This window comes from Seriola aureovittata, chromosome 21 (assembly GCF_021018895.1).
Source record: "Seriola aureovittata isolate HTS-2021-v1 ecotype China chromosome 21, ASM2101889v1, whole genome shotgun sequence".
Classification (NCBI taxonomy): domain Eukaryota; kingdom Metazoa; phylum Chordata; class Actinopteri; order Carangiformes; family Carangidae; genus Seriola; species Seriola aureovittata.
Window position 1 is genome coordinate 22,399,248 of NC_079384.1, and position 19,659 is coordinate 22,418,906.

The 19,659-nt window shown below is 41.5% G+C and overlaps 1 protein-coding gene across 7 annotated transcripts in view; it reads left to right on the top strand.

Annotated features, from left to right (window-relative positions):
• The window catches only part of LOC130162883 (rho GTPase-activating protein 23-like), a 79,126-nt gene that overhangs the window by 50,168 nt on the left and 9,299 nt on the right, over positions 1-19,659 (top strand). For 5 of the 7 annotated variants that reach the window (XM_056366737.1, XM_056366735.1, XM_056366733.1 and 2 more), the window contains exons 2-14: positions 1,030-1,221; positions 2,237-2,267; positions 2,558-2,653; positions 6,045-6,123; positions 6,227-6,287; positions 7,954-9,412; positions 12,512-12,676; positions 12,955-13,063; positions 13,764-13,803; positions 14,939-15,076; positions 16,235-16,543; positions 16,628-16,689; positions 17,028-17,131. In XM_056366737.1, coding sequence (XP_056222712.1) covers positions 1,030-1,221; positions 2,237-2,267; positions 2,558-2,653; positions 6,045-6,123; positions 6,227-6,287; positions 7,954-9,412; positions 12,512-12,676; positions 12,955-13,063; positions 13,764-13,803; positions 14,939-15,076; positions 16,235-16,543; positions 16,628-16,689; positions 17,028-17,131 — 2,845 coding nt within the window. The remainder of the gene's footprint in view (positions 1-1,029; positions 1,222-2,236; positions 2,268-2,557; positions 2,654-6,044; positions 6,124-6,226; positions 6,288-7,953; positions 9,413-12,511; positions 12,677-12,954; positions 13,064-13,763; positions 13,804-14,938; positions 15,077-16,234; positions 16,544-16,627; positions 16,690-17,027; positions 17,132-19,659) is intronic. The other 2 variants (XM_056366734.1, XM_056366736.1) reach the window with 2 other exon arrangements.

The window sequence follows — 19,659 nt, forward strand, 5'->3', positions numbered from 1 at the left end:
AAACAATGGGCATCTTTTATCTCAGATTTTTAAGAATTACTTAACACACTAACGACAACTGGAGTATTATTTCAGGTTTATAATTTATGAGATTCACGATAGCATTGCTTAACTTCCTGTTATTGTTGTCTTAATTTTCTTTTTTTTTTATTGTTTTTATCACTTAGTGCTCTCTCTCTCTCTCTCTCCTTCTGTGTGTGTGTGTGTGTGTGTTTGCTTCTATTTTGTAAAGCACTTCGTGTTAGACTGTATGAAAAGTGCTGTACAATTAAAGTCTGAAGTAATTATGATTATGTCCATATACTGTGTCGGCCTAGTCTTTTTTTTCCTAATAGAGCTTTTTGGCTCAGTTCAGGCACAACACTGAAGTCACACTTCTTTGCTGATCGACTATCTTTTCAGACCTGCACAGTATTGCATCATAAGGTTAAATATCAGGTGGGTTAGCAGGTTAGTCGTTTCTCTTGTTGGAAGGTCCACTCTCTGTGTTTCTTTGTTGTGGACCTCCTGTACCACATACAGTTATTTGTGGATGTTTTTAGTCTCTCTCTGTGAAGGTCTATTGTTCATCTAATTTTCCAGATCTGTGTTTATGAGCCCTAATAAGTTCCTGTTGTTTAATGACTGTTATTTATAGATGGTATATATTTTTAACTCTGCCATTGTTGGATGCAGTTAATAAATGTGATTATAGTTGAGGTTGTTGGTGAAAACAGAGCTTCCTTTTTGGAGAGAGGAAGTCTCAGAGAAATTCCTGGCATTGAAGGAATTCTGCTCTGGTCGAATCTGGGCAGAGTCCTGAGTGAAAGGAACACACACACCGACACCCACCCCTGCAGACTTCCTTTAAATCTATTCAACTGTGGATAAATTCACACTCACATAGACAAGTTCAGTGGAGACACCTGAAAATGATACTTGAGATGTACTTTATGATTCACATGGTAAAGTTTTGTCCATATTCCAAAAGGGAAAGTAAAGTTAAGCAATGTTGACTGAAACATTTTTTCCAACTTCTCTTTTCAATAGGCTAAAGGGCGGAGAGATGGCGTGGTGTCATCCAATGAGAACAGGCGCTGGCCGCCATCATCGGGTGAGGTGGAGGGCGGGTCGTGGCAGGGCCCAAGTACCATTTTACTCCAGAAGAATTCACAGGGATTCGGCTTCACTCTGCGCCACTTCATTGTCTACCCACCAGAGTCCTCCCTCCACAGCCTCAAAGTAAGTGATTTGCCTCTCTGCTTTTGGACCTCGACCTGGAGCCAATCTGTCCTTTCCTAATAAGTTCTAGGGAGGTTTTCAAGAGAGAACCATGTAACTTGTATGAATTATACTGAAAATAGGAATTTATTTGATAGAGAAGCTCCATTTAAACCCAATTAAATATTGATTAATTATTTATGTATAATTCACATGAATTGTGTGCAGGCCTATAGAAACATTTTTGCATGCTCATCTGACCTGCTGGACATTGATTACAAGACTCTCTGCTTTTGCTGGCAATTAATCAGAATTAACTGTTAGTGTCCCAACTGCAAACCATCTCTATTTCCCCTGTAATTAGCACCAAATTACATAGTCCAGGGTAGTTATTGGAAATTATTTGGGAATTGGATACATCTTGTAGATTGTTGTCAACAACAACAAATGACCTTGAGGATCAAATAAAATGTTACCGAAGCATAGTTCTAAAGTTCTGAAAAGTTCTAAGCATAGTTTTTATGTCTGTCTGTGTTCTTCATGTGTATGATGTATGGAAAAATCAGTCTGTGCTGTTATGTTAAAAAAACAGTCAGAAGAATCAGAGATCAGAGTCTACACACATCATACAGGGATAACTGTATAAGCTTAAGTGTTGCATTCAGCCTGCAAGTCATCTGCTCCACACAAATATGGCTCCTGTAGACAAGATGGTAGCATTTGTGGCTTGGACGGAGGTCACTGTGTGGCAGCAGAGTTCAGTCTTTATCCAGAGTGCCCTTTGAGTGTCCACGTCAGGAATGAGCTGACACAGGCAGACAGACAGACGGACAGTTTACAGGACACTTTATGAGACAGTTAGAGAGTTAGTCAGATAGTCATGATGTAAATCGACTGATTTACAGTCGAGGCAGCAAAGTCAGCTGGTGTCAAGGAGACCTGTGCTGGGTGTAATGTGAGGCGAGAAGCGCCCCCCTGTGGTCCTCTCCTCCTTGCACAGAAAACATTTAACATCTGCTCGGTGTCTCTTGCACAGGATGAAGAGAATGGAAATGCTACTGGACCTGGTGAGTGTTTCATTTTCCTGTTGACTTAATTGGTTACACATTGTTCGCAGATGTTTAGCCATTGGATATGTAGAATGAATCATTTCATTTATTTACATACCCTTGGGACTAATTAGAATCTATTGTAATCTGTTAAATTAAGCACAATGCTGATACTGTGTGTGTAAGGGGACCCTTTGTTTGCACATGTAGATGGAGCTGATTCAACTTTGTAGATTTTGCTGATAGTCTCAATCTAGGAAAGTTTTTTTCTGAATTTGGATGTGAATGTGCCTGTGTGTGTGTTTAAGCATGTTGTCAGTGGTCTCGTTTGGAGCCAATGGATACCATCTTTGTGAAGAGTGTCAAAGAAAATGGCCCTGCCCAACAAGCCGGACTGTGTACAGGTAGAAGACACACACACACACACACACACACACACACACACACAGTGTCCTCCAGAAACACTATGATTTCAGTGCACTGCACAAATAACCCCTCCAAGCACTTCCCACGGCTCATCTATGTGATATCAGTGTCGTCTGTAAACGTCCCCTAAACAGTGCTCACTTCATCCAAAAAGGCTACAAATTTTGCTGTTCCCCCAATTGAGATTGGAGGATTTTTTAGCCTATGATAAAAAATGATTCATAGTAATAATGATAATAATAATGATAATAATGTGAAAACATTACACACCTGCTCTATGATGAGCACAGTATTGGACAGTCAAGGCCTCTTTGTTGGAGGAGCCAGGTGAATCCAGTGCGTCTTCCTTGCATTGATGATGAGCCGTCGGTAACAGCAGCTGGAAGCTTGTAAAATCCCCCATTCACACCAACAATATATTTAATGGCGTTGAAAACATCCACACCCTTTGTAGTGTTATGCAAAGACACCAATTTCAATAATTCCTCACCCACTTCAAGTGAACTGTCAATGGCTCAAGAGATGGAGACAGGGAGAAGCTCAGGTCTGTGCAATATAAGCTGAAGAGGAGAGTAAAGCAGGTGAATGAAGACTACAAAAAGAAAGTAGAGAGGAAGCTGCAGCACAACAACACCAGAGAGGTGTGGAAGGGGATGAGGACCGTCACTCGCTATAAAGAGAAGAACAGCCACAACATCAGGTGATGTGGACAAGGCCAATGAGTTCAACCTGTTCTACAACAGGTTTGACACAGCCTCACCTGTTCTCTCTCCCACTGCTTCAGCTGTAGCTTCTCCTACGGCATTTCCTCCACAACCTGACACTGCAGCTGCAACTCCCTCCACACTGGGGTCAAGTCTCCTGCCCTTTACAGCGGAGGAGGGGAGGGCGGAGCACAAGAGGCCATGCCCTGGAAAGGCAACAGGCCCGGATGGTGTGTGTCCGTGGCTGTTAAAGGACTGTGCAGCCCAGCTGGCTGAGCCTCTCCAGAGGATCTTCAACTTAAGTCTACAAACAGGGAGGGTCCCGGTCCTGTGGAAAACATCATGTCTTGTTCTGGCACCTAAAGTAGGGTGACCTGCTGAGATAAATGACTACAGACCGGTGGCCCTCACATCATGAAGACTCTGGAGCGGCTGCTTCTCCACCTTCTGAGGCCACAGGTTGAACATGCAACTAGACCCCCTACAGTTCGCCTACAAAGAACATGTTGGAGTGGATGATGCTGTCCTTTACATGCTCCACTGGGCCCATTCTTACTTGGATGAGCCAGGTAGTTACATGAGGATTATTTTCTATGATTTCTAATGTGCATTTAACATCATCCAACCCCCCATTCTTAAAGACAAGCTGGAAGGGATGGGGGTGGATCCCTGCTTTACATCCTAGATTGTGGATTACCTGACGAGACCACCACAGTACGTCAGGCTGGGTAACTGTGTCTCAGGGACAGTGATGAGCAGCACTGGGGCTCCACAAAGGACTGTTCTGGCTCCGTTCCTGTTCACCCTGTATATGGCGGACTTTAAATACAACCTTGAGTCCTGCCACATCCAGAAATACTCGGATGACACAGCTAATTTGGCGCATATCAGGAACAGGCAGAAAGAGGAGTACAGAGATCTGACGATGGCCTTCAGTGAATGGAGCGACAAGAACTGCCTCTTTATGAACATCTCCAAGACCAAGGAGATGGTCATTTACTTTCGGAGGTCTAGGCCCACCCTTCAGCCAGTCAACATTCGAGGGAAGGACAGTGAGGTGGTGCACACTTATAAATACCTAGGTGTACACCTTGACAGTAAACTAGACTGGTCTCTGAACATGGATGCCATCTATCAGAAGTGGCAGAGCCAGCTCTTTCTCCTCAGGAGGCTCAGGTCCTTTGATGTCTGCAGTGAAATGCTGCACATGTTTATCAGTCAGTGGTGGCCAGTGTACTTTTTTATGCTGCAATCTGCTGGGGCAGCAGCATGTCTGACATGAACACAAAGAGACTGGACAAGCTGTTAAAAAAAAAGGCTGGGTCTGTGCTTGAGAGGAGTTTTGCGTCACTCAGGACTGTTGTGGAGAGACGCATTCAATGTAAGATAGAGGCCATCTTGGACAATACCAACCACAACATTCTGGAAGGACAGAGAAACTCATCTCACTACGCTGCAAAACAGAGAGGTTCAGGAGATCCTTTATTCCCTCTGCCATCATGCTATACAACACCTCAGCCAAAGGATATGGACTATTCTAATTATTATTCTTTATTTATTATTAACTGTTTTTATTATTATTATTATTATTATCAACAATGAGATAATGGGCACATGAATTTCCCCTAGGGGATTTATCCTAGGGGATAAATAATAAATAAATAAATATCTATCTATCTATCTATCTATCTATCTATCTATCTATCTATCTATCTATCTATCTATCTATCTATCTATCTATCTAGATGAGAAGCTGGCTAACATGGGAGAAGTTGTTTTAGCATTCCTTCGATATGATTGTGAATGACAAAAATCTTTGTGTCATTGTGCAATAGGAAAGGGAGACCGTTTCAAAATTCTAAGCCGTGTTATCATCTCCAAAAACCTTAGCCATCTCTACTGCACGGGTTGCACTGAATGAAATCAACATGATCACAATGGGCTATCGCGGATGTCACACTGTGTCAGAGGATATTTACATAAAGTTGAGCCTGTCTCAACCTTCCCCAGTAGTGCAGCTGGGGACCTTTTGAGTCCTTTTTTGGATCTGTTTAGCTCAGTGGGGGGTACAGGGCTGAAAAACGTGCAAGCATATAGCAATTATATTATATGTACATTTGATTTGTATCAAACTCAAAAGTATTAGTAGAAAAGGTTGTTCATTTTTGGTCAGAACTACTAGCTATGAGTGATGAACAGCTTCTAGTGGACATGTGTTTCATTATAATGCATTGGTTATGCTGAGCAAGTTTCAAACCTGTGCCAGTTGATTTTGATAATGTAATAAAAGGAACTGAAGCCAAGGAGATGAATTACGAAATGGTTGTCAGTAATGTAAGTTGTTAGCAGATAAGATTTTTTGGGGAGAAAAACTGGATAAAATGTTCCTCAACCTCAAATGCTGATGGTCTTTCACTGCTCTTTTTCCAAAAAGACTAGAAGTGAACATCAATAAAGGAAAGTGCTCTTTTGGAGGAGTAGGTTTAGGGAATTCAAATGATTAACTCAGTATTTAAATATTGATTGAATGTTAATTCATACATGGAAAGCATGATTACATAACCTTTGGCATTTTGTGTGTGTGTGTGTGTGTGTGTGTGTGTGTGTGTGTGTGTGTGTGTGTGTGCATGTGTGTGTGTGTGTACGTGCATGTGTGTGCTCACAGGGGACAGGTTGGTGAAGGTGAATGGGGAAAGCATTCTTGGGAAAACCTACTCTCAGGTGATCGCACTTATCCAAAACAGGTGGGAGACTCGTGTTTATAAATCCCATATTTGACCTCTTATTTATTTTGTACTTACATGTTTTTTTTTTTTAATCTTTCTTTTTTCTTTTTTTTTTTTACAGTGAAAACATTCTTGAGCTCTCAATTATGCCAAAAGATGAGGATGTGTTGCAGTTGGTAAGTGTGAGTATGATCTTTCTTCTATTTTCTCTTCTTTCCTTCTTTCACCTTGATAAATTATAAAACAGTTATCTAGGCTTTTTAAGTAATAGCAAGGGCTGTGTATCTCTGTTATAATCCATTTATTGAAGTTTATCTCAAAAATTTTGAAATATGCATGGACAAAAAAGAACTGTAAAAAAAGAACTGCTTAAAGGGAGGCGACGCAACAACCAACACAGAGCTCAATAAAATTAAAAACAATGGGGTTTTATTTTATTTTTTATTTTAATACACAAGCCAATAATTTATATATGCAAATGTTGGTTAACAGTTTTCTGGTCAGCTTAAATAGTCGACCTTATATTCAACCTTTTAAAGGATAAGGTTGGGGACATATTTTCTTTATAATCCACAAATCTCATGTGCAGAGCCAAACCAACACTTAATGTCTCCTAACAACTATTGTGTAATCAAATAATAATAATAAATACAGGGTTCTCTTCGCCTCTTCCAGCAAAATACAGCTGAACCAGGTGTTTTTTCAGCTTGATGGCGGTAGACTTCCAGAGGACAAAAGGCACAGCGTAATTCACAGCCTTTAATTGTGCAACCTGCCTAATGTTTTGATACTGCTGTGTCTTCATCAGTCAAAGTGGACAATGACACGAGGCAAACAATTACAGTCAACCTAAACCAGGTGTACAATTGTCATTGGATAATTGGTTGAACAGGGTTTCTTATCTATTAGATAATGAATCCAAGGGGTATGAGTTTACCTAGTCACTGTCTCAGTGGCACAACTGTCCAAGTGCCCCAGCTCACCATGTCAAGAACAGAACACAGACCTCACCTTACGAGGATAAAAAGTACAAAAAGTACAAGTACAAACATCTGTCAAGTGTGACAATTTAGAGAAAGAGTGACAAATTAAGTAATTAATTTATGCCAGAGGGCTAACACCATGACAGAAACGAGACAGAAGACACAGTCACCTCTTAAAGTTCCAAAGATAAAAGTACAAAGCGTACAAATACAGACATCCACTGAGTGTGACAAATTAGTGGGAACCTGACAAATTTAATATTTATGGCAGGGTTCCACTGTATGCAGTGTGTGAATCCAGTAAGCCTCTCTGGAGGGCAGTGAGTTAATATCTTACCTATGGGAGAGGGTGAAATCTTAAATGATGCTGCAGAGCCATTGTTTACCTGTGTATAATGTCAGCCAACAGTATAATCCATGTTTTGTGTACGTATTGCAGTCTTATGTTCAGATATGCAACTCTTTAAAGCTCTTTTTGTTTGTCCAGCATAAACCAGACCACAGGGTCATTTCAACATATAGAAAACATGTGCTGCTGCAGTTAATGAAGGATTTCATGGAGTACTTGTCTCCCAGCGCAGCAACAACCTACACAGATGTGTATTTGGTAAATAAAAACAGACAAAAAATTGAACACAAGTAATACACTTGCAGTGCAGTAATAACTGCCTTAACTTTATTAAAGGAAATAAAGTTCCAGTGTTGGTTGTACAATAAGGATTAAGCTTTTATAGACAAAAAGAAAAACAATGCAACAAGGTGCATGCTCTATCTGCCTCAATCTGCCCTCTAGCTGTTCCTGCCACCTCTGTTCTTTTATCCTTTCTGTCCTTTTTACATTGTGCCCTAACCCTCCTGTCCTCAGGCATACTCCCAGGATGCCTACCTGAAAGGCAACAAGCCTTATTCAGGTGAGGCCCAGAACCTCCCTGAGCCTCCGCCTCTCTCTTACCCTTCCACAAAGCCCAGTTCCACAGCCCCCCAGCCCAGCCACAACCTCCACAGTCTCCTAGACAACTGGCAGTGCCGATCTGGCCCCACCACCTCGCAACTGGATAACCACCAGTCTGCTGCTTCTACCCTCACATCCGGCTGGCCCGGGGGTCCTGAGGATTCCAGAGGCCACTTTACCCCATTGGGACGGCACCGTGGCCGCTCCTCTTCAGCCATCAATGTGCTGGACTTTCACTTTTCTAACCACAATGCTGCCATTGCCTCTGCAACACTGCCTCCGCCAAGGAAAAGCAGCCTACCGGCTTCTGCCCGTGCCCATGCCGACACCCTCTGCCACCAGGCTCTGTCAGAGTGGTACTACAGCCAGGCTGAAGCTGCAGAGCACATGTCCCCACGCCACCGCAGTATTTCTCAGGAACGTTTAACAGAGCTGGGGCTGGGGTTGGCGCTCGGCCCAGGACCTATGTCTGCCCCCACAGCGTCGTCAGAGCAACGGAGAAGAGAAACCCTTCTCTACCACCACCAGGCAGCTGCTGCTTCCCATGATTCCTATTGGCTAGGTGGTTGGGGTGGTGTGTCAGGACCAGGAAGCAGGTCATGCTCAGAGAGCCTACTGGCAGCCTACGCTGAATACGAGCACAACTATGGCCGTTCTGTTGAAACACTGGCACAAGCCTCTGTACTGGTCTTACCATGCTATGAACACAATACACAAAACTCCCAAACAACAACAACAAAACCCAGCAAGCAGATAGACCAGAAAGCCTCAGGGTATCAGCACCAAACAATGACATCCCCCATCACAACTTCCTCCACAGTGCCACCCAGTGGCAGGCAGTCAGGTCAGCAGGTAGCTGAACCCCAAACAAGACGTGTAAAAGAGGAAGAGCTGGTGAGCTACAAAAGCTACGGTCCTACTTTCTCCCACAAAGCTGGTCACCTCCTCCAGCAGGCCCACTCCTTCAGAGAGCCTACCTACAGCGGCCCCCACCTCAACTGGAGCCCCAGCCGCAGGAGCAGCCTTGCAGACAGCGAGGGGAGGGTGGTACCCAGGCCACAGTCCACACCTGCCCTGTCTGTGTCAGAAGAGGAGAGAGCCCACCTGGGAGAGGACAGGGTGGTCATCTCTCCTATCTCACTGAATCAAGATGTGGTCCTTAGGCAGAAGCCTCCTTCAGGCTGCCGGACTCCCGTTCATGCTCTTCAACATCCCCACTACACAACAGATATGGAGTCACCCAAGCCCCCTGGTTTGACACCTTCACCAGGGACCCTCTCTCCTATCTCTTTGGGACCTGGCTCCAACCGCAGGACCAATGGTAGCCTGGCACAGCATGCATATGACTCTTTGTCCTCTATTCCCTTCATAGGTAAGTGAGCTTTCCTCTGTAGCAACTGACTTTTTACAGCTACCTCAAAATGGCCTGATAATGCAGTGGAGTATAAGACAATTTACATTTATTGTTATAAGTGCTGTAAAAGTCAAAAATGTGTTCCTGCAGATGAGATTGCATTTTCTCAAAATTACACAAACCACATATTTGTTTCATTTGCAGTCATAACAGGCACGTTTAGTATAGTTTTATTTTGTATGTATTAATATGTTGTGTGTTGCTACAGAGCTCTTCAAAATTTCACTTAATTTATGTGAACATTTAGAAATGTTTTCTTTCAGTGTTTCTATCCTTTACACCTTTTTGTGTTCATACCTGTTGGTGTATGTCATATACATGTCAACATAATAATTGTACCCTCAGAACATTTAGTTTTCAAACAGTTTGGTGTTTCCAACTGGTGTTTGAAACTGTGTTGATGAGCACTGATTGATCTGGTCTTTCTGTAGACCTTTACCTGTCAATTATTTTTATACTGTTTTAGTTATGCAAATTTCTCAGAAACAGAGCTGCTCTGGAGACAGAAATAATTTTATAGGCTCAGCCAACAGGCCAAATAATATCAGTTTTGCAGGCTAACATCAGAGTAGACTGAGGCCTGGTGAGAAAGGTAAGGAGTATGGGAGAACTGATGAGGTCTACCAATATTGCTACAAACAGAAAATATGTAGGCAAGTTCAAACTGAACTGTAACTATCTGGGTAGGAATGTCACTCAAAACATTTTGTCATTTGTAAAAATAACATATACGGTAGTTCCTCTAAGAAATGAAAAGTTATTATTCAAATATTTTTTTTATTGATTTTCACATTATACACTCACAGTAGAACTCAATACCCCAGACAAGAGGCAAAGCAAAATAAAAAAAAAAACTGAAATAAAATATAAATAACAATAATGCTATATTAATATATATAATATATTAATATTAATAGTAATAATGATAATTGAAAATAAATGAAAAATCAAGAAAATAAAACAGATATGTTACTCAGTATCAACAAAGTAGTCATACATACACATATGTATGCATATACACATAACTGCATATACAGAGTAATATATAAACACAAAAAATAAATAAATAAATAAAGGGTGGTGGTGGGGAGGGGGGTGTAGGCTACACTATGTTAAGGGGAGTTCATCTTCAAAGTATGATAGAAATGGTTGCCAGACTTTATAATATCTATGGGTTGTGCCGGCCAGTGTATTTAAGTTGTTCAAGTTTGAGGTGGGACATCACGTCCTCTACTAAACGCCTATGAGAGGGGGGCATGATCTTCTTCCAACTAAGGAGTATCCGACGTCGAGCTAGCAGAGTGGAGAATGCTATAGCCTCAGCCTGGTGCCTAGATATTGGTGTCTCCTGAGGGACGATCCCATTGTCAATGGGTTGGGACTGATTACTTTCTTACACATGTATGAAAATGTATCAAATATATTTGTCCAAAAGAGATCTAGTTTTGGGCAAAACCAAAACATATGACTGAGGCTAGCTGGGTCTTGCTTGCATCTGACACAAGTTGGGTCTAAGCCAGGGTAGAGTTTGGCTAGCTTACTTGCAGATAAATGTAGCCTGTGCAGAACCTTAAATTGCAGCAGCCCATGTCGAATACACATTGAGGAAGAGTGTACCAATGTAATTGCTGCCTGCCAGTTTACATCTGAAATGATGGCTCCTAATTCTTCCTCCCACTGCCTTGCCAAACGGTTAAGTGATACGACGGCAACCCTCTGGATATTACCATACAACACAGACACCAGACCTCTGTCAACTGGATCCATGGTCAGACATTCATCTGTCCATGTACTCTGAGGGGTTGTCAAAGAGAAGTGTTTTTTAACATAACTCCGCACCTGTAGATATCTAAAGAAATGTGACAGAGGGATGCTGAAGTCTTTCTTTAGCTGTTCAAAGGAAATGAGGTGCCCTTCCTTAAAAAGGTCCATTACACATTTAATCCCTCTCCTATGCCACAATTGAAAAGATGGATCTGTGAGAGATGGGGCCACATTGATGTTCGCTAGAATAGAATTATTGATGTGGAACTGACATTAGTGAGACAGTTCACAGAACAGAGAAGCACCGAGGTTCAAAAACCAGACACTCTCCTATCGATCATTGATCTTTGGCCTAAGATGTTCTTGTACAAAGAATCATTTGTTTGTGAACGCTGAAGTCCCCCAACAGAACTAGTCCCTAACTAGTATGCTTTCCAGGACCCCACCCAGAAAAAAAGGCTGGATACTCTGAACTGCTGTTTAGTGCATAGGCAGAAACAACAATCAATACCCCAACACTTGCCCAGTGCCTGTCACCCTGGTCAACTCTTGAAAAGCCCCTCTCCACAAGTTGGCTCCAGAACCAGTGCTGTGTGTGGAGGTCAGCTCAATTATATCTAGTTCCTGCTCACCTCCTGCACCAACTTCCTTCCTCAACAGAGAAGTGGCATTCCGTGTCACTAGACTCTACTATGCCAGCTATTGATACGCCTAGGTCCCTGACTCTGCTTGCTAGCAATACACCAGATCCCAGCGTCTATTCCTGCACCCACATGGTTGCAGCAATTGGCAGCAATACTGTAATATTGTAAATATTGGGTTTTAATGTACAGTATATGTAGAGTTTTCCGCCATTTTGTCTCCCCTTTTTCTATAGTTGTTCTTACCATGTGAGAGATACTGGAGCTGTTAGAAATATGTAGTATCTCTGAGCTGACTGATTGATTGACAATTTTTCACTTTCAGATGCTCACAATCATGGTCTTTAGGATTTGATGTGAGTGTAGAATTTGAATGGTTTTATCACGGAAGTCAAACAGGAAGCTCAATGACCATATGTCCCTCACTAGGACACACAGACACACAGACAGACAGACAGACAGACAGATAGACAGACAGACAGACAGACAGACAGACAGACAGACAGACAGACAGACAGACAGACAGACAGACAGATAGATAGATAGATAGATAGCCTCCAAGGTAGATCTTAAGAAACTCTGTTTTGTCTTGTCAGTGTTTAATCCCTCATCTCACACCCTCTTGTCACCTCCTGTGATGATGGCCTTGCAGATGAACCTACCAGTCCTAGTACTGACCTACAGGCCTGCTATGTACCAGCCTGCTCTGTGGTGTCCAGTTCACAGACCTCCACTATGGCCACCCTCACCTTCACCTCTGTCTCCCCCATCCTCTCCTCCTTCTCCTCGTTTGTCCGACTTCATTCTCAGGACTGCAGTGAGTCTCACTCACCCAATCTAAATTTTGAAAGGCTTTAGGCAGGGCTAAACCAATATACAGTATGTTCTTCAGTATGTTTGAATAAATACTGCCAAACCTCACTGCCAGTCAACACAACTCCATGTTATATGTTATATTAATCACTCACAGTTTGAAACAGCAAATCAATAACTCATCTTCGTGTCTGTTCACATCACTACCATACATTGCATGTTTTTAACCCTCTGTGTCATTCTCCTTTCTTTTCTTCTCTGACTTGTCTTTTGTCTCTTCAGGCAGTATTAAAGGTCGTCGCTCCTCTTACCTGCTGGCCATCACCACCGAGAGATCCAAGTCCTGTGATGAGGGGCTCAACACCTTCAGGGAAGAAGGTCGTGTCTTCTCGTAAGTTAAGAACTCAGACGACACTCAAGCTGCATTCATTACATGCCAGGGATTCGTACACCTAGGTCCCTGACTTTGCTAACATGCATGCACTAGCTGCATGACTAAAGTCAACCATTTCCTTGTTTTTGTCCACATTGAGGAGCAGATGCTTCCGCTGCTCCACTCCACAAAGTTAGCGGCTGGTTCCCTCTACTCCAACTACTGCCCATCTTTAATATACCCCACCACTGCAGAGTCGTCCGAGAACTTCTGCAAGTGTCATGAGTTAGAGTTGTACTTCAAATCTGAGGTTTACAGAGTGAACAGAAATGGGAACAGAACAGGCTCCTGTGTTATGAAAACCCACATCATAGAAGGAACTCCCCAGCTGAACAAACTGGGGCCGATCAGACAGATGAGTCAGAGATCCAAGAGACAGTAGACCCGCAGACACCCATCCTGATATAGTCTCAGAAATATACACATGTATACATTACATACCCGAATATTACATTACATTGACGAACATCATTTATAAGTGGATTTACTTCACAGTAGATGTAGCTTCATTAAGATTATTAATGTAAAGTCTCTTTCACTTCTTGGCTTTTCTTAGTTTTTCTTTGAATAGTGGCACAGAAATCATTTCTGCAAACACAGACACTGTCTGCACTCTAGACATACTGTAGTTGTAACTTGTGTTCTTTCTATTCCACAGCAAACTACCTAAGAGGGTCAAGAGTTTTTTCACTGATGGGGTGAGTTGTTGTAATTATTAGACTTGACCACATGTACAGCTCACAACTAAATTGGGTACACTCCTGGTGAATATCATTAAAATGTTAAGTAATTACAAATTCTGTCCATGTTAGTCATTTTTATTTGCTTTTAGCAGAAGCCAAAGAAGAATGAATTCATTCATTCAAATTAATTTGAAAACCAGAATTGTTTGACTTGGTGAACTATATAGAAAGCTCCACTTCAATAAAAGTCAATGCACCCTCATTAGTAAGATTCCATTCTTTAATTTTTTCAATATTTTGTAGATCTGCCTGCCCTCATTTTTGATGGTAGATTCAATCCTCATGTACATGGATGATACTTGTCTACCACAAATCTGCAGAGAAATGCTCTTTTTTTTTTGCTCGACTCTCTGCTTTAAAACCTTTATTGGAATCAAGTCAGGGGGCAGACTTGGTCATATTTTTCTCTGAATTCCTCTTTACAGATTGTTTTTGGGATCATTGTCATGTCTTCTTCAGAGTGGGAGTCGACTTTTCATTAAGTATTTGGGTATATACCTGCATTCATAGTGCCATCTATAAATGTCATCTCACCTAGACCTTGTGCACTCATGCAGCCCCATATCAGCACACTCCCACTTCCATGTTTTGGCACGTCAGCACTGTGCAGTCACTGTGGTAGTCCTGGCCAGGTCCACACCAAACATGCTGCACCACATCAGATTCAGACTAATTCATTTTGGTTTCATCTGAACAACATGTGCTGCCAACATTCATCAGGCCCCTTTTCATGTCTTTGGCAAAGTTTAGTCTGCAGTTTTGTGTCAATTTGTGAGCAATGGTTTTCTCCCTAAATGCTGTTTGTGGAGGTTGACTTTGTGCAGTGTCTTTTACTTTGTATGATAAGTCATGTGGAGCCATGTTGCATCGGACATGGTTCATGAAATTAGTCTTGATTGGAAATCACAATTGTATCAATCACTTTTGTTTAAGTGATCACAGGTAACTGACTTTTGTTGCATTAATGTTGGCCTGTATTTTCAATGTTCTGTACATATACTTACTTTCTATTTCTGTTTTGTTGACTTTCCAGCAAACAAATAAACAGTGTCCACTTTGAATGCCTTAATATCCCTACATTGTGTTTCAGTCCCTGGAGAGCCTGCGAGCTCAGGAGGAGGCCCAGTCCAAGCGCCACTCCACTTCTGAACTGGGGACCATCACTTTCAGTGATGTTCGCAAGGAGGGTTGGCTACACTACAAACAGATCCTCACAGAGAAGGGAAAGGTACAATACCCTGCATGTACACACACTGCAAGCTCATAGGCCCTTCACCAAGTACCACCACCCTAAGCTGCCGTTGCCATGCCTGTCATGCTTTCCAAATTGGCAGTGATAACAGCAGATTTACCACTTTAAATTCATGTACATTTTTTATGAAACAATTGTTCCTTCACATCAGACAAAGTAAAGAAAAGAAAATTTTCAATTTTTACCAGTGACTGTCCACTATTATCAGCATTGTTTATCAGCTGTAGAGGGCTAATGTTGGCTGATTAACATTAACTTCATGAGTTGGACTAAAACTCAGTCTCTGGCTGATGTCTCCAGCTAACTCATATGAAAATCACAATTTGATGGCAACATACATGAAGGGAAATTTGCGAGCTAGGCAGTTATCTCAAGTCTGCAGCTACACGCACATGGCCAACTCTTACTGCAGTATATATTTAATGCTTCTGATGATGATGGCAATGCACTTCAGCTGTTATTGCTGTCTGCTCGGTGTTGTCACACTGCTCACCTGACAGCTACGTGACTGCTGGTGCTCTTCATATAGCAATTCAAAAAGCCCCACCTCCCAGCATCCACACATAGGCTCTGAGCCTATGTTCCAAATTGGTGGGATTACAGTCACTCCCTACTCCCTTTTGTGGTGAGCTGGTGTTTCCGTGTGGCGAGGGATGAGGTCAGAGCCTGTATATGTACACAGAATGTGTACATGAACTCTATATATTCTATATTCACATATATTAATCTATTTCAGATAAGTTGGTTGACTAAAATAAAATCTTACTAACTCAGTGCTATGTAATGAAAATGCTGCAAGTAGGAGATAGTTAGCCCAGGTATTGTAGTACAGTGTTGTAGGCTTAAATACTGTAAGGAATAAATGACTTGGAGACCTGCTGATGTTATTAAAATCCAGTGCACACCGGTTTGCCATGTGGAAAAATCCAAACCTTGACTGACCTGCCATATCAAGTTACATTTTCTACCATTACTATGATAGGACAGTTGTTATTTGGGTGAGGGATTTAGGGAAGAGTTAATAACAGTAGGCAGTTGCCCTGATTGATCCAGTAATTCACACTGGAGTTTTTTTTTTATTTTATATTAAAGTTTAATATAAAATGTTGCTGTTTCTGTCTCTTCTTGTTGTAGAAAGTTGGTGGTGGCATGCGACCATGGAAACGTGTCTTTTCTGTGCTCCGTTCCAATTTGCTCTTCCTCTACAAGGACAAGCGAGAGGCAGTCCTTCACGGGGCAGGGGCAGGGCCCAGCCAGGACGAGCATCCCCCGGTCAGCATCCGCAGCTGCCTGATCGACATCGCCTACAGTGAAACCAAGCGTAAGCACACCCTGAGGCTCACCACGCAAGACTTCTGTGAGTACCTGCTGCAGGCCGAAGACAGGGACGACATGCTGGCTTGGATCAGGGTTATCAGAGAGAACAGCAAGACTGACAATGAGGTTAGAACTTAATTCTTCGTTAGTCTAAACAGTTTACACAAACACACTCATCCTGAACTAATACATACCTTTCATTTGCTCTAGGAGATTGGTTTCTCAAGACAAGCTCTCATCAACAAGAAGCTGAATGATTACAGAAAACACAGGTCAGAATGGTGGATTATATGCGGCCATGGAAACACGTCTTTTCTTGCTCCATTCCTATTAAAGTCTATCCCCTACCCTTTGTGTAATCAGAAGTCGCTGTAGCTCTGGCCAATGAGCTTGTCTGAAACAATAACTTAAACTGCAGTGTATGTTATGTTTTTTTCACATAAAACTGAGGTAATCCTACAGAGACTTATTAAAAATATTGAGCCTTAAGAAAAATGCACAGTGCCTTCCTGAATTCCCTTTGAAAACCCATTTTCAAAGAATAACCTTTAATCACAACACATTTCATTTCATTTCATTTTCGACCATCTTTGTTTCTCTCTTGGTACAGTCTGACAGGTAACAAGCCGGATTCCTCTCCCAGAGTCCACCGTATGATGCCCTTCCTCCTGGCTAAGACTGACAACACCTCAGTTAACCGCGCCTCCAGAACTGGTGGGTACAAACAAGGTGCTGCTCAGTGCTCACCAACATACAACAGACTACTAACTGTGGGTTAAAAGCAAGCAAAGTTGACACACTTTGATTAATGTTGCTTTTCGGTCATGCTAGCATCGTGGCTGTTGGTCGGTTCGTTACTTTGGTCCTGACTGAAATCTCTGAACAACTATTGGATGGTTTTCATGAAATTCTGTGAAGACATTCATGATTTATGACCCTCTAACAATACTTTGGTTAATGACCAAATACCTGCAAAAATAGTGACATTCCCATCAGCCATCACCCTTCTACTTCACATATGATGTTAACAATGTTAACATGTTAAATTGAAATACTAAATTTAACTAGAAAATTCCAGGGAAATTTTGAGTGCCACGGGGGCTACTGCCGGGATGATGACATGATTTATTTCCAGTGTTCAAAAGTCACCCTGATCATATTCTGGTTTTGAGAAATGTCTTGATATAAAAGACTCTGATATAAAACAATGTCACATCCCTCCATCATGTATTATGTGGGAAATATCTCATATTCTGTGTTGTTTTTTTTAATAAAACAAAAGGGAACATGTCTTCAAACTGGCATTTAAAGGGTTAAAATCCTGAAAACTAATAAACATTTGGTAGGTTTGAGCAGAACTGAAGTGGTTTAAGAGATGTATGCAAAAAAAAAGCAGAAAAAAATATTGATATATGATGATTTTATAGCATTTTCTTTGTGTGTCCTTTTTTGGACGCGAGGAACCCCAGAGGGTACAAAATGTGTTACCAGCGTATAATAGACCTGTAACAGTAACTGACATTAGATTTTAAAAATATGTCAAAAAAGACACTTTCTTGCAGAAATCCATACCTTCAGCTGTAACACAGCCAAAATGATCAGCAAATCAAAAAAGAAAAGTGAAGAAAATGTCCAAAAAAGGACAGAGGGACCCCTGAGGGTTAATAAATCCCACGAACCGTTATTTAAATTACCACTATTATGTTTTTTTCTGTGCTAACTTTAACATTACTGGGGAGGAGAGCAACGCGACTACGTAGAAGTGACAGCGAGAGAGGGCTAGTAGCTTCTCCTCTCCTCTGTCTCAGCGGAGACCGTCACAACTTCATTCACTCATTTAACAAAACAAAACAAAAAGCAACAAAGGAAGCAGTAAATGGACTTACATATTTAAGACCTAACTAAATGTAATTTAAGACCTAACATGCGGCTAATGGAAAGCTAGCGGAGCTTGGAGAGCTGGTTATCTGGTTGCTAGGCGCACGCACGCACACAGGTCAGGAGCTGCCGTTGCCATGGCAATCTGAAAATCTGCCCAAAATTTGGCTTCTACATGGCTTCAAACAACTCCAAATTATGAGAAAACCGTTACTTCTTTTCAAAAACCGAAAAGACCGTGACAGACACTGAAGCCAGAAGTTTCTTACAGTCTCTAATTTATTCAGATATTCCTTAAAATGAGTGAGTAAGCTCAGTGTGAAGACAGAGTGAGATTCTTATGAAAAAAAAAAGACGATTACATTAGGTGTCAATGAGAGTGAGACAGGTATTGCTGCCGGACTCGGCACCCCCATTTAAATTTTGTGCAGACCCTTCCTGCCAAAGTTACATTTTATGAATCCCAACAACTATGTCTACATTTTGAGAAAGAATTATTTGTCTCCTTTTTACGGTTTGGCTGCGAGCTCGAGTTAAAAATAAAAATAAAGGTTATTTTTTACTGCTTCACACACTCTAGCCAACTGACGCTTTCACTCTAACTTTGAAGAAAAAGTGATTTGCACTCCTCCTTTGAGTGCTCACAGTTTGAAAAGTTTACATATTATGTAAAAACAGTTCCTGTCTTTTTGAGAGAGCAGAAGTTTTCCTCCGTTTTATAGTTTGAATCACATTTCTACGTGCAGGTATGAGAGAGCTGGGTGACTCAGAAAAAAGGTGCAATTTTGTAGAAAAAAGGTGGGTTTCTAAAGAAAATTCCAATGCATTCCTAATGCATTATTTATTCCCAGTTTTTTGGGAATAACTTTGGGAAAAATTGGAATTTTAACACCAAAAGTCATAGCTCCTCTTAGCTACCTCTTTCGGGATCAAGATGCACATTTTGATGTATATATTACCGGGGTTTTCTCAAAGCTGCGGGACAAGTTACGCGCCAAAATTTTGCGGAAGAATAATAAACCCGAAAGAGAATATTAATAGCCCCGAGGCACTCCTCTACAGCTAGAATAGCTGAGAGGAGTGCCTCGGAGCTGAGCACCCGTGGCACTAATGATAAATAATTTATATAATAATGTATGTAATCATGTAATAACTAAAACCAAGGACTGTATTTTTAGAGCTTATTCAAAGGTGGTAATCTATGACTTGAACAAGTTCTGTTTTCTGCAAAACAAATTTCATTATGTGTGTTTTATTTGTGTGTGACCTTTTTTTTTATAATGTATAAATAAACATTAGGAAATGATCTACACTATGGTTTCTGTCTGATGAACACTGACTAACAACCTGAACAGACATAAAAA